Raw genomic sequence first — 14,609 nt, forward strand, 5'->3', positions numbered from 1 at the left:
AGCATTAGACGGAAAAGAGGTGGTGCTCCATCAAAAACAATGCGTGGACAAAGTAAGGATTTATTACAATAACATGGTGGGCATGAAAAAAAAAAAAAAAGACTTAAAACAGAGCGCTGTGCCATCTGTGTTTGATTTATGAAACTTTGGGATTCATTTGTAGAGGTATCTCAAGGGCAGAAAATAGATTGTCTAGCATGGTCTTTTTTCTGGCTCGTCTATTGAAAAATTGTGTAAATAATGACAATGTGCATCCATAACAAAAGTAAGCAACGTTTTTCAAATTTTGCAAGGAGTTGCCTCATGTTCCAATTAATTTGCTCTTAATGTCATGAAAATAGCGTACTGTTCCTGCCATGGCATTACAAAGCATTAATTAAGATGTGGGGGGGAAAAAAAACAAATGTTAAAAAGTTCATGTATCGCTTAATATTTTGAAAAGGACAAAAGAAAAAGGACAATATTTAGAACAACCATTTAAATTCGTTTAAAGAAGTTTGGAACAAGTAGGTGCTTCATGTTTCGAATGAATTTGCTCTTCATTTGAAAATAAGAAGATACTGCTTATGCCATGGCATTCGAACGTATTAATCGAGATTAAAAATCTTCCCATTTGTTAACAATGCGGAAAATACAAAGACAATATTGCAACCGACAGTTTAAAGTTTTTATAACAACCGAGCAAGTAGTTGATTCATGTTCCAATTAATTTGCTCTTAATTTGAAAATAAATATATATTGTTACTGTCCAGCTGCTTTGTCTAATGTCGTGTTTTTTTTCCAGGTTTGTTTTGCAAAAAAAGTCATACTAACCATTTTGCATGTAGTTTTATTTTCCCATTAATTTGCGCTTAATTTGAAAAAAAATAATGTAGAGTACCTGCCATGGCATTATAAAGCATTAATTAAGCTTAAAGATCTCGTGTACACCAAATTTGTTATCAATGCAGAAAAAAAAAGTATCAGGACCTACAGTTTGGATTTGGGGAAAAAAAAAAAAAGTAGCTGCTTCATGTTCGGATTCAATTGGTCTTAATTTGAAAATAAAAATGTACTGTTCCTGCCCAACTACTTTGTGTAACAATGTCTTTTTTTTGTATATATAGTGTGACTACAACTATTTTGCAGGTAGTTCCTTCATGTTCCAATTAATTTGCTATTAATTTGAAAAAGAAGCACGCATTGTTCCTCTCCCAGGGTTGAAAACAAACAAAAAACATTAGATACACTGACACTTGCAGAAACATTGTTAAAAACCTATGCACCCCTTATTTTTGGAAAAGTAACAAGAAATACTATTGAAAACAAAAAATGAAAGTGACTATTTTTGGACATACAGTACATGCTTTCTGCCTGACAGCAACAATACGCGCTTTATGTACATTGGGTATATTGTGAAAGATCTTTTCTTCGCCGTGTTGTTTAAGTGCACCTATGAGGTTGTGTGGATCACATGACCTGCCAGTGTGTGAGCGGAGCTTCATTAGAGCCCGAAATAAAGCATTAGCCTGCTGTACTCCCATTAGCCCGTCGTGATGCTTGACTTAGCGTAATGAGGTTCTTCATTTATCAGATCAGAGCCTTCATTTCAATGAAGAAGAAAAAAAAAACTATTTGTCAGCTTCCTTATCTGTCTTTAAGACAAGAAAACAGCTCTGGGAGTGCTTAATAAAAATAAAGCATATTTAGAGACGTTCATAATATTTTCTTCACGAGTACACTCGATTTATGCATCGAGTTTCTCCCGAAACTCAATTGGGGTCACGGGCTCCAAAGTGGAAATGAGCTGGTGGCGCTACAAAGAACGTCTGGAGCCCAATCATTATTTTGGGGACACTTGCGCCCCGAGTGGGGATGCGAGCCAATGCGGACAGGAAATTGAACGGGGAGCCGTGCGATGGCCAAGCTACGTCTTCACTGTCGCAAAAACGCACAAGGCGGGACGGCGAGGATCCCGTTCGAAGGATTTAAGATGTAATCTTTGACGTTTTAGATGACGGATGCCTCGGAATCCAAATGAGATATTCTAAAAGTGTAAATAGGCATTTCCCCCTGCACGTGCGCGTCGGGAGTGTGAGGACGGTGGCAAAGTGAATTCCCCCTCTTGAGGGCTAATTAGAGGATTTTGCTTCATTTTCGCTCAAGACAAAGCAGGCTCGATACTATGCGGCGGTCCAGAAAACGGGGACGTTTATTATCAACAATGCAAGGCGAGGGCAAGAGAAAGAACAAAATGGCCGTGCCAAACATAAATTGCTCCATGTGACACGTTTTCACAAAAGCACGCTCATGTCGGGGAGATTAGTTTTGAGTTATTGACGGAAATATACATTTCGAGGCTCCTTAATGTCGCAACTTTCATTTGACGGCAGCCAAAAGGTTCAAAATATCAATTTAGCGGGAATTAAGTGTAGAATTGGAATGCAGTAATCCCTCCTTTATTTGCGGCTAACGAGGACCGGAACCCCCCTGCGATAAGTGAAAAATTGGAAAGTAGCCTCACAAAGGTGGAATTTTCTTGCATGTGTATGTGGGTACTTGAATTTTTTAAATGTGAAAAGTATTTATACTAAACATATAAGAAAAATATAAATTAAATGAACATATTTACAAAAATCTTAAATGATTCAACCTTATACAGTAACTGTACTGTTATCCCTTCCTATCCCTTCGGCTGTAGTCTCACAAAGAGACACGATTGTATTAGTGGCGGCCAGAAGCTTAATTAAAGTAAAGCTTGTAGCTGATCAAACTTGAGAATCAGAGTTTACATTCCAATCTATGACAAAAGAAATCTCGGTAAGAGATTTCCAATGCTCCGGCGCAGCGCTGCTTTTTCCTCCTCCTCTTTCGCATCAACCTAACCTGCGTCTGTGAGTTTCATGAGGGAAATGGGCACCCCTACAAGACACGTGATGGCCTCCTGGCGTGACCATCGACCAATGAGAGCAGGAGTTGTAATCTACTCAATCCCTAACCGGGTCAATGGTGGTGCCGGGAGGCAATCACACGTCTTGTAGGAGTGCCGTTCCATCCATCCCTCATGAAACTCACACGTGCTGGTTAAGTTGATGCAAAGGAAGAGGAGGAAAGAGCAGCGCTGCAACGGGCGCCGCTAATATAACCGCAGCTCTCTGTGAGACTACAGCCAAAGGGATGGGAAGGGATAACAGTACAGTTTATTGAAGTGTTTACGTTGTGAACATGGAGAAATTAAAATAGTTTCTCAAGGGACCGCTTTGCTATCTTAAAGTAACTGGAGAACAAGGTGACATTTTTAAGAAGAGCACAATTGAAGGTGACAATAAAAATTGACTTTTTCAGTCATCCCCAGCTTACCTGCATGACACGAAGGACGCGAGGCTTTTCAAAGTGAAATTCGATGTCCACGCTGGGCTTGCCAAGAACGTCCCTGTTCCAGCCCAGGTAGTCGTATCCGGGCCACACGCGCAGTTCCTTACTCTCCATGAAATCGTCTCCTCCAAGGACGCCGTCGCACAGCTGGCCCAGGCCGCCAAACTGCATCCTGCGCCAAAGTAAAGCACATTATAAATAATTAACTTATTCCCTGCCATCCCAGTTAAAATAAATCTTTGACGTCTATTGGCGGCAATGCTAGTGAACAAGTAAGTTTGCTATCGTTAGTTAACAAATGCGCAGTCGGTGTTGATCATCAGCTTATGCTAATGCTAATTCAATGACACGTTTTGACGAAAGGAAGCCGACAAATAAAAGGTTTGAGAGAATGTGCTGGGAAATAACCATGTGGTAGCGTTTGAAGCTAATTTGAAGGCTTTTGTTGACCAGATGTTTGATTGGGAATGGCACATAAAAAAAAACATTTCCCAAACAAAAAAAAGTCAATTGATTTTCAAAAGTCTTGGTGTGCTGTACTCAGATTGAAGTGGCTATTCTAGCCAGACTTTGGCATTTTGACAGACCCTCGTTTATGGGAAATTGTCATGTTGCTAGCGCGGGGGAAAAAAAAAATCAGAAGGCTCGTTTAGGATGAATACATTCAAGGAGGGAAAAAACAAAAATTACAGCTTACATCGTTTTGAATGATTGTCATTTTTTAAATTAAAATTGAAAGGGAAAAAATAAATTTGTGGGAGGGGAAAAAAAAGGGAAAGATTTTAACTTAAAAGTCAGGGCGCAAATAGGTTCAGATACAAAAAATATTTTCATTGTTGTCCCAAAGACATATTTCTTTTTAAAGAAGCATTATTTGAAGACGAGCGAACTTTGATACACAGAGAGCGACAGAAAGGTCAAACCTTCTCAAACAGAAGGTGCTAGCTAACACACTGTGGGAAAAAAAAAAGTGGAATTCCTATTTACAAGGCTTATCTGACAACACAGCTCTGAAAACACCTGAAGACGTGAGAGTGGGCGATTCAATTCGCATAAAACAGATTGGGGATTATATTTAGCGATTACGTTGCGATATACCTCTTATTTAATAACGGTTTAATGACAGTTACGCTTTGAGGTTCAAGAAAAACGTTCCAATCTTTGCTCCCTGACCCAGCGAGGTCACACCGCCTCTCCAGTCTCCCATGAACATACTTGCGCCAAGAATTCGTCTGGATCGCATCAAAAGGTGTTAGCTTACTCATAAGCAAAACATTTTGGGCCCATTAACCGCACAGGGCGGGCGAGCGCGACCCCGCCGCCAATCCCGATGCGGCCCGTCTAGCGGCCTGCCTAAACAATCGGGCCAGGAAACGCGCCTCCAAATCCCTCAGCAACTACAAAAACACCGAGGGTCCCTTTTCCATCTCGGGGAAACGCTTGCTCCCGCTGGAAGATTTTTTTGTTGTTGCTATTTTTACTTACCCTTGCTCCGTGCTGCCGTCGTAGGTGGAGTCGTTCAGGTAGACGGGCAAGCCCGAGAGATTCATGACGTGACCAACTGGAGCCGTATAAGCCTTTAAGCCATCTAAGACAAGGGACAGAAAGACGGGAATGATTGAGGGGTCAACGCTGACCGGTGGGCACCGGAGTAGAATCAAACACTACTTTGAAATTAGGCCAACAAACCAAAGACTCCGTTATTCGAATCCTCGCAGCCTTAACGGATGAGTTCATCAGGCTAAGCGGCACTTTGCTACTCATAAAAAATGATTCCAGGCATAATATTTACCTCATTTTACATGCCGGATCATTTTTAGTAGGCTACATTAAAGGTTTAGAATAATCAACCGCATTTCCGGTAGATGGGTTAACAGTTGGCAAGGTGTTCGCTGTTTAGGGCACCCTTTTTATCAGTTTTGACAATGGGGGGGCAATAGCCATCAATAATGGTTAACAGGGCAGGACAGGACAGAACAACACAGAATAGGACAGGACAGAAAAGAATAGCCGCTCCGATCGGCGCAGATGAAATAAATAGGAGCAATAAAGAGAATATTATGAAAATGACATCCCGGTTGCTCGGGGACTGCATGGGCACTTGGTTGTTGTAAATGAGTCCAAAAGTAGAAATCATAGAAAAAAAAATACTTTTATAACCAAGTAAGACTCAAATGTAATCATATGCCACCGGATAATATAATAAATAAACTCTACCGTTTGGTGCAAAAGCGGCCATATTAAGACGATAAATAAAGGTAATCTCCAGTTTCAGACAGTCAGAACCGACCCCAAATAAACCCGGTCGGTGCGCCGATGGGTGCAAAAACGGCCATATTAAGCCGGTGGTATGTCTAATCTCTATTTCCAGAGAATCACAATTGACCCCGCCCACGCTCCATTTGGGAGCAAACATTAATGAGGCGCTCCCTTGAAAGACAAGAGCGGCGGACAGCGCTGATCTAAAGTCGGCGGCGGCGTGATGAACGAGGGAGGTGGGACGTGACCGGCGAGGAGGAGGGCGCTCATAAATACAGCGAGTGCTCGCGGGATCGCGCAGAGCAATGCAATTCATCAGAGGGCAGACACTCCAGCTGGCAGACGACGTCCTGCCTGTAAATTTGATGCAATCTCTCAAAGCCGTGCAAGGGACGGATGAAGGGGGGGAAAAAACATTATGATTGGCCGAATCAGTTTTTTCGCTCGCTGAAAAGGGACGCACGCTCAAGCGAGGTTTTTCGAACCGTGCTTTGGTTCTGACTTCTGAGTGGGCCTAAAAAATAGAAAAATGGAACTCGGCCTGCCGCGAAATGAAAACATCTGGTTTTCAGCCTGTTTTACTGCCACTTCCCCTTCCACCCACTGTTTTAGGTCCTTTAGGAAATATTGTACTTCCAGATTATTTGAACGAGGGCCTTTCTAGTTTGACATTGGACGGCTTCTTCTTCTTCCAGGAGAGAAACGACCACTCAACTATTTCCATTACCTTGGTTCCCTGCAAAAATTCTTCTGGCCTTTTTTTTTTCCTCCTGTCTCAGATGCCAGTTTAACATGTAAGGAAAAAGTCAAACTAACTGCAGCAACATTTTCATGCTTTACCACAGGGGTGTCAAACTCAAGGCCCGGGGGCCAAATCTGGCCCGCCACATCATTTTATGTGGCCGGCCAAATGCTAATTATGACCAAAATAATTAGCTAAAATACCAAATGTGTAATTTGTCTTCAACTTTTAAAATTTGGGGGGGAAATTTTTGTTACCGATCCCTTTTTTGAACAGTTTTTACAGCAGGTTAGCTCTATTTTTATTCCACATAATCCCCAAACCAGCCGTCCTGTCTGGACATTGTTGTCCTCAAAAGAATAGCCCTTTTTTGAGGGGGATGCTAATAAACTGCTGACTGGATGGGAAAAAGCAGCAAAACTTTCTTGGTTTCTCGAATGCAGAGGGTCAGTGCACTCCTCGCTCCACCGCATAAACAATATTGCTGAGTATGGCGTTTTTGTCCTGGGGATGACCTAGCTTCTTTATCCCGCTGGCTAACAGCGACCCCGAAAACAAGACTTGCCAATCGAGGTCAGGCACTCACCCGTCCAGACGCAGCCGTAGAGCTCCACCCGAAGGCACACGCTCATGACCCTGTCGGCCAGCGGGTAGAAGCGCACCATGCGGGCCACGATGGGGGGGCCCAGGTCCTTCAGAACAACGTCGTAGGTATTCTCGTTCCCGGACACCACCTTGGACAAACAGAAATATTTTGCTTTTTGCTAGTTTTAGTCATTCGACCGTTTTAGGATTTCTAATCACAAATCGAGGACTATGTGAAGCAAGCCGAAAATAAAAGCATGAGTAAAATAATGAGAAAACACCTAAAGGCTTATTTTTTTGGGAGCCTGCCTATGCTGTCACGACAGACACAAAACCTTCAATTTTCTCAAAAGTTGACAGTGCATCTTATAATACGATACGCCTTATAAAGCGCATAAACACGAACAAATTAAATAACGTAATCGCTACGTATGGTCTTCAATTTTTACCTATTTTTCAGTTATAAAAGTTTTTTTTCCAATAAAATTTAAATATGACCGTCACACATTTACACATTTTGAAATCAGAGGCCCCCAAAAACTGTTCAAAAGGCAAATCGATAACAAAAAAATTGTAAAAGTCGAAGACAACGTCAGTATTTTAGCCAGAAACTTGAAGTCATAATTAGCATTTGGTGGGCCACGTAAAATTATGTGGTGGGCCGGATCTGGGCCCCTGGGCCTTAGGTTTGACACCTGTGATCCAAAGAGTTTTATTTTAATGTAATCAAATGGTATCCCCCTCCCATTCTTCAGATAATACTTTCCACAAATCATCTTCTTTCTTCATTTTTGATTGTCTATTAACAAAGTTTGACTGATCTGACTTAAAAGGTGAGAAAGAAGGACTGAAGAAATGTGAAGAACGGAAGGAAGAAATGAGGAAAGAGAGAAAATGAGCAAATTTGGTATTTAAGCCAGAAACTCAAAGTCAAATTAGTATCTCGCAGGCCCAAAACAATGATATGGCAGCCCAGATCTGGCCCTCGGGCCTCGAGTTTGACACCCGCTGTATAAAGTGATCAAAAGAGCCACTATCTTTGCGGACACTCGCCCTCCAGTGGGATGGCGCAAGAAAGTTTGGGGACCACTATATCGATCAATGGAATTTTCCTTGTGATTCCAAACTGAGTGCCCTCTCAAATCTGGGCTTTGCTATTCAAAGCGCGTTCTGATCTTAATCGCAGAAAAGCCTTGAACAGGCCAGCTGATATTCAAGTCAAGGCCCGAGGCTAAATTGTGCGCTTGCAGCATTTGTGCAAAGATTGACACTGGCGTGCGATCGCTCGAGTTTGCTGAGGCAGCTTCGGAATAACGCTGGCCTATCAAAAAAAAAAAAAAAAAAAAAATATTGCTAGAGGTCCAATTCCCTTTGTAGCGCACATTTGGCCCAGAGCTGATGGGCTAGGAAAATATCGGAATGGGAGCCAACAATGTCTGCCTTCAGCACAGGTGCGTCATTGAATGGAGATGAAAAAGCCCCAATGGGCTTTTTTTGTGGCAAATCAGAACAACACAAAGACAAAAAAAAACTTAATGAAGACACTGGAATCGCATTCTTACTTCGTGGCCCCAGCGGTCCTTCCAGGTGATCCACTTGACGCCGTCTCGAGAGTAGCGCAGCCGATAACTGCGGGCGAACTCCTGGCCGTGCCCGTCGGCGTGGCGACCCTGGGTACCGACCAGCGCCAGGAAGTGGAGCTTGCGGAGGTCCACCTAAAGGAAAAGGGCATAGCGTTAGCTTAGCTCAGCTAGCTTAAAGATGGAGTAGCTAGCCTCGCTTCTTGCTGAACATGAATGAACCCGAGTTTACATTCAAAGAGCTTATTTTTTTTTTGACTGCCTTTCTCTTAATTATCATAATTTAATAAAAATTAAGAACTTTCACATAGAAAGCTCAACATTCAACGTTTACAAATGGCAAACCCTCAGCGGTCTGTTTAACCCTTGTGGAAATTATGTTACAAATTATGGAAATTCAATAGATTTTTTTTTATGATACCATAAAAGAATCAATGGGGAAAAAAACACGAGGGAGCTGAAATTTCCAGCAGATGATTAAAATGTGTAAAATTTCAAAATGCAACAATTTTGACATTTCTATGTGATTGCAGCTGGACGTGCAAGATTTTGCGTAGTAAAAAATAATCATTATCCAAATTTTGGACCATAAGAAACCAGACCATACTAGACCATATAGTTCCCTAGAGACACAACAAATATGAATTCAAAGTTAAAAAAAAAAGAAAAAAAAGCTGGAAGTAAAAAAGTGTGCACACCCCCTTATCACTAATTATGTGATCATGTTAAGAATTAAGATGATCAGTTCTAGTAGGCTTTTAATGACACTGTTTTGCTTCCTTTAGCTGCTCATTTACTTTACAATTTTTTACAGTAACAGTTGCAACACGGGGACAAGGAGGAGAAAAACCAAACAACCGAGACAGCGTGTTTGCAAAAGTGTGCACACCCCCTTATAACTGATTATGTGACCACGCTAAGAATTAAGATTAGTTGTTCTAGTAGGCTTTTAATGACATTTTGCTTAATTTAGTTGCTTATTTACTTTGATAAACTTGCTTGTGTATGTTAACTCATGTTAATAACATTTGAGATGCTCTAGTAGGCTTTTCCTGTCATTTTTCCAGTCAGGTCTTACAGCACAGCCACGGTCTGGAGTAAAAGTACACAATGTAGACTTTTTAAGGACACGGTAAATCCTCAGAAAGCTTCAGCCTAACATGAAGTAAATATTGTCGGCGGTTCAAAAGTTTTGAGTGTGTGTCTTTCCAAAAAGCTTGCGGTCACATCGGACTTTAGAAGTGGACCTGTCTGTCTTCCGAGTTAATGTAACGTGCGCGGCTGAAGAGGAAGCGATGGCGATCGTAAATCAAAGCGAGCCGGAGGCGGAGCTGGCGCTGACCTGAAGGTATTCCGATCCGTCGGGAAAGACGGCGCCCGCGGGGCACCAAGCTCCGTCCCCTTCTCCGGTGCTCAACCTGAAGGACGGACACAGGTCTCGTTTTACAAACGGCTGACAATTGAATGACAGGACAGCTTGCCAAAAAGGAGCGGATGGAAAAAAACGAAACAAAAGAGTGAACTCGAGCGTTTCCACGACGCCGCCTGCAGCGCGCAGGTGAAACATTTTGGTGCGAAACAAGACGGAGCGGAATGGATTCTGCAGCGAGACGACGCCCACGTATAAAAAGTGACAAGCTTGTCTGCAAACACGCTCAGGCTGGGAAAATGTAAAAATCTACACAGCGCATGCACATCCAAAAAAAATACAAATAAAAAAGGAGGAAATGAAGTTAGCTGCATTCACACGAGTTGGTTTTCTATCGTCGTGGGGACATCTCATCGACGTCGTGCATTTCCTAGCTGCTAATCCTAACCATCACAACAGATCTTTTTCTGTCTTTTTTATTGGTTACAAAAAAAAAGGTTGTTGTTTGTACCGACATTTGTAAAAATTGAAGACAACTTGCAAGTTTGGTATTTTAGCCAAAGCATTTGGGGGGGGCACATAAATGATGCGGCGGGCCGGATCTTGCCCTGTGAGTTAGACGCCTGTGATGTATGGCAAGGTGTTTTATTTATTTTTTTAACAACCATAAGTAAGGCCGTTTTTTGTTGTTGTTTTCATGGTCATGTTATATAGTAGGGGATTTTTTTCCTTTTCAACCATGTAGTCATTTTTTTCCCTTTAATTTGTTGTTTCCCCCCCAAATTTGCAAAAGTTGAAGACAACTTACAAGTTTGGTAGTTTATCCAGAAACATGAATTCTCAATCAGCATTTCACGGGCCAAATAAAATGATATGGCGGGCCGGGTCTGGCCCCCGGGCCTTCAGTTTAACACCTGCACTCTAAAAGCTAAAAGCTACACACAAAATGGTCCTCACAAGTAGAAGAGGTCCCCACAAAGACAGTCAAAATCATGATTTGGTCCCCAACATGTAGGAAGAACCAGAGAAACACACACACAATGTTGACATGGATGGCGTCAGGCTCCCTTCAGAGGGTGAGCTCATGCAGCAGGAAACAGCCGGATGATTTCACACACATCCCATGGCCGCCGCCGCCGCCATGGAAAGATGAGCGCGGCTGGGCGGCAATATTGCCTTGGCGTCTTTTATTGCTTCCAGGGGTGCGAGGCGTGCGACGTCAAGATAATATCACCGTGTAGCAATCATAATCAATGTATTGGAAGACTGGACTTTGTTTGAATTTAATTTAAAAGAAAAAAAAAAAAGCCTGTTAACGTTTGTCAAGAAGTTGATAAGAGATATAAAAATAAAATGCATCGCAAACTTTGTACTACTCATATTAAAAATAGTAAATGTCACTGCAAGGCGGTAGCTGGAATAAAAGAAAGTTGGAGAAATGCTGAGAAAGGTTGCCGAAGAACGAACGGAAAAAGACGCATTGCGCGGGGATGAACGCACAAGGCTGTGCGTCATTGTCTCAAGTGCCATCGTTGTTTTATTATTGACGACTTGAAAGTAAAACATGATGAAATACGCAAGGTTGCCATTAAGTGTAGTCTGTCAAAAGGTGCTCTATTGTTATCCCACCTTTCTCCAAGCATCTTCTCCTTCACTTTGGATTTGTAGTTTTGCATTTTTGCAACGTCACAACTTCGATAAAGCACTTTTGCTGCCTACGTTTTTTCGCTTCCTTCGTCAGACTTTATTCTTTGCTTCCTATCAGACTTGTTTTCTGGCCTTCCAATCACTCTTTCTTCCCGTTCGATTTTCAGTCCTTCTTTCATGCCGTTTTGTTGACCTTCATCCTGACCTTCCGACTAATTACTTCCTTACTTCCTAACTTTTTTCTTTCAAGATTTCACTCTTACTTGTTTTCTTCCAGGCTCGTTTCCTGGCCTTCCTGTTTTCTTTCGCTCTTTCTTTCCTTCTGACTTCCTTCTTTACAGACTTCCTTTGCTGCCTTTCTTCCTTCCTTATTTACGTTCCCTCTCTCCCTCCCTTCCCTCCCTCCCCTCTCTTCCTCCTTTCCTTCTCACTTCCTTCCTTTCCTCCCTTCGATCCTTCCTTTGCTCCTTCCCATCTTTCTCTTCCTTTCTTCCCTCCTTCCTCCCTCCCCTTTTCACTTCCTTCCCCACCTCCCTTTTTGCTTTCCTCCCTCCCTTTCCATCCCTCTTTCCCTTCCTTCCTTATGCCCCCTTTCTTCTTTTCTTCCTTCCCTCCTTCCTCTCTCCCTCAGCCCTGCCCCATTCACTTCCTTCTTTCCTTTCTTCTTTCCTCCCTTATCCCTCCCTTTCTTCTTTTTTTTCCTTCCCTCCCTCCTTCTCCCCCACTCACTTCCTTACTTTCTTCCTTCCTTCCTTCTCCCTCCCTTTCTTCTTTTCTTCCTTCCCTCCCTCCTCCCTCCCTCCCTCCCTCCCCCCCCCACTTACTCCCTTCCTTATCCCTCCCTCTCTTCTTTTCTTCCTTTCCTCCCTCCTCCCTCCCTCCCTCCCTCCCCCCCCCACTTACTCCCTTCCTTATCCCTCCCTCTCTTCTTTTCTTCCTTTCCTCCCTCCCCCTCACCCACTCACTTCCTTCCTTACTTTCTTCTTTCCGTCCTTATCCCTCCCTTTCTTCTTTTCTTCCTTCCCTCCTTCCTCCCTCCCTCCCCCTCCCCCACTCACTTCCTTCCTTCCTTATCCCTCCCTTTCTTCTTTTCTTCCTTCCCTCCTTCCTCCCTCCCTCCACCTCTCCCACTCACTTCCTTCCTTCCTTATCCCTCCCTCTCTTCTTTTCCTCCTTCCCTCCTTCCTCCCTCCCACCCCCTCCCCCACTCACTTCCTCCCTACCTACCTACCTGGCCGTCCTTTCATTATTTGTCTTATCCATGCAGCCTTACATCCTTTTTCATTTCATGCAAACCTGCTTTTCCGCTTTCCTTCCACATAAGATCTGCTATTACTTTCCTTCCTCCTTTTGCTCTTAGGCGTCCCCCTCACTCATTTTATTATGCACCTTCCTTTGCCAAAAACGACTTTGCCGTTTCCTCCGGTAATCATCTAACACTGCTTTGGAATTCCTTTGTAACTAACTCAAATTACTGAACCTGCTCACAGTCCCAACAAAACACACAAACACACAAAAAACAATGATGTGAAATCGAAACCTTCTCTGGGTCCAATCTGCACACACAAACTGGCACAAGGGACCGACCTTGCATGTTTGGCCTCGGTGGAGTCGGACCAGGCGCTGGAGGCGGTGATGTCAGAGTCTAGGATGCTGCCGTCCTCCATCCCCAGAGCATAACGGCACTGAGCGGCTGCAGATGCAGACAGGATGGCGACAGAGATAAAAAGAAGAAGAAGAAAAAAAGCGCCGTGAGCCACACTGCTATCGGCAGAGCTTAAGTGAAATCTTTTCCTTCCTATCATCAACTGGCATCATTGCCCACGCAGCATTTGCCCTGTTATGTCATTGTTGGGAAAACGTCTGGACTTTGATGCTGCACGGCAATAAATTTGCTTGAAACGTCCACCTCCGTTCTGCTAGCATTCATCTTGAAGGGGAAAACCATATTCCCGTCAAATATACTTCACATGCATCACTTATTCCTGTCCATGATAGCACAAAATCTCTGCAAGTTGAAACCGCACCTGAAGTATTTGTTGAAGCATGTCCCGCCCTATTTGATGTTACTGTAATAGACTTACAGTGACTGGGAAAAGTTCAATTCATCCCACGCTGCACAGTCAGAGAACAATATAAATGACATCTGCTCTAATTGATTCAAGAGCGGTGCCTGAAAACTAATTGAGTCAAAAAAATTGTTTTGGAAGGACGTGGAGGTGACATACAAAAAGCAATTTTCTAAATGTGCAAAAACGCTGTTGCAGCTAAAACAAGCAGACCAAGCAGAAATGCTTTATTTGTTTTGGTAGCGTGAAAATGTGATTTGACGCCTGAACGATGAAGGTGCGGTTCTGTTTTGGTGAGATACAGGGCTATGGACCAACCTGAAATCAAATTAACAGAAAAACAACACGTCATCTCATGGTGGTTTAGTTGTAGCGTGATTAATAAATGAAGTTGAAGAATGTCAAAGTTTCTACTGCAATTTTTCTTCAAACCTCTCTAGGAGGAGAAGTTTAAAAACCTGCATGAAATGCTCACTTGGCAGCGAAAAAAAAAAAGGATGCCTTGAGAGTGACCCGGAATGACCATTCAATATTCTTTATCCTCTATGAGGAACGACTTGTATTACTGCTGTATTGAAGATTCCTAGAGGAGCTGAGGCTACGGCACTGTATCTAAATGTCAGACTCATACTGCCCTCAGGTGGCAAAAAATTGCATGCTAGAATTAACCATGCTAAAATATCGGCCGCCAATACAGCTCAGCACCACAAGAAACTCAAATGCAAGATAATTAGCATTAGCGACATTACCTTTGTCCTTCGACAAGTCCAAAACAAGCTTTACGATGGAAATATGGAAATATAGAGAGCGACATAAACTTGTTAGCTTAGCCATGTCGGGGGCGGGAACGACAGAGGCTTGTGCGCAAAACATGACGTCAGTACTGTGTGTTTTTGTCAAATATAGAGATTGAGGAGTAATATTTTCAAAAAAATTGTGATTTTTTTGGTTGGAATAGATTACTGGCTTTTCCATTGATTTCAACATTGACTGTAATTGTTCAA

The 14,609-nt window shown here is 42.8% G+C and overlaps 1 protein-coding gene across 1 annotated transcript in view; it reads right to left on the reverse strand.

The window, feature by feature from the left end:
- ddr1 (discoidin domain receptor tyrosine kinase 1) overlaps positions 1-14,609 on the reverse strand; it is a 51,446-nt gene that overhangs the window by 13,533 nt on the left and 23,304 nt on the right. The window contains exons 3-8 of the mRNA XM_088410614.1: positions 13,124-13,229; positions 9,863-9,938; positions 8,503-8,655; positions 6,942-7,089; positions 4,840-4,942; positions 3,340-3,526 (exon numbers count right to left, since the gene is read on the reverse strand). Of these exons, the coding sequence (XP_088266740.1) occupies positions 3,340-3,526; positions 4,840-4,942; positions 6,942-7,089; positions 8,503-8,655; positions 9,863-9,938; positions 13,124-13,229 (773 nt within the window). The remainder of the gene's footprint in view (positions 1-3,339; positions 3,527-4,839; positions 4,943-6,941; positions 7,090-8,502; positions 8,656-9,862; positions 9,939-13,123; positions 13,230-14,609) is intronic.

The sequence above is a fragment of the Hippichthys cyanospilos genome, chromosome 3 (genome assembly GCF_059441005.1).
Source record: "Hippichthys cyanospilos isolate Australia breed blue-spotted pipefish chromosome 3, RoL_Hcya_1.0, whole genome shotgun sequence".
In the NCBI taxonomy this organism is placed as follows: Eukaryota; Metazoa; Chordata; class Actinopteri; order Syngnathiformes; family Syngnathidae; genus Hippichthys; species Hippichthys cyanospilos.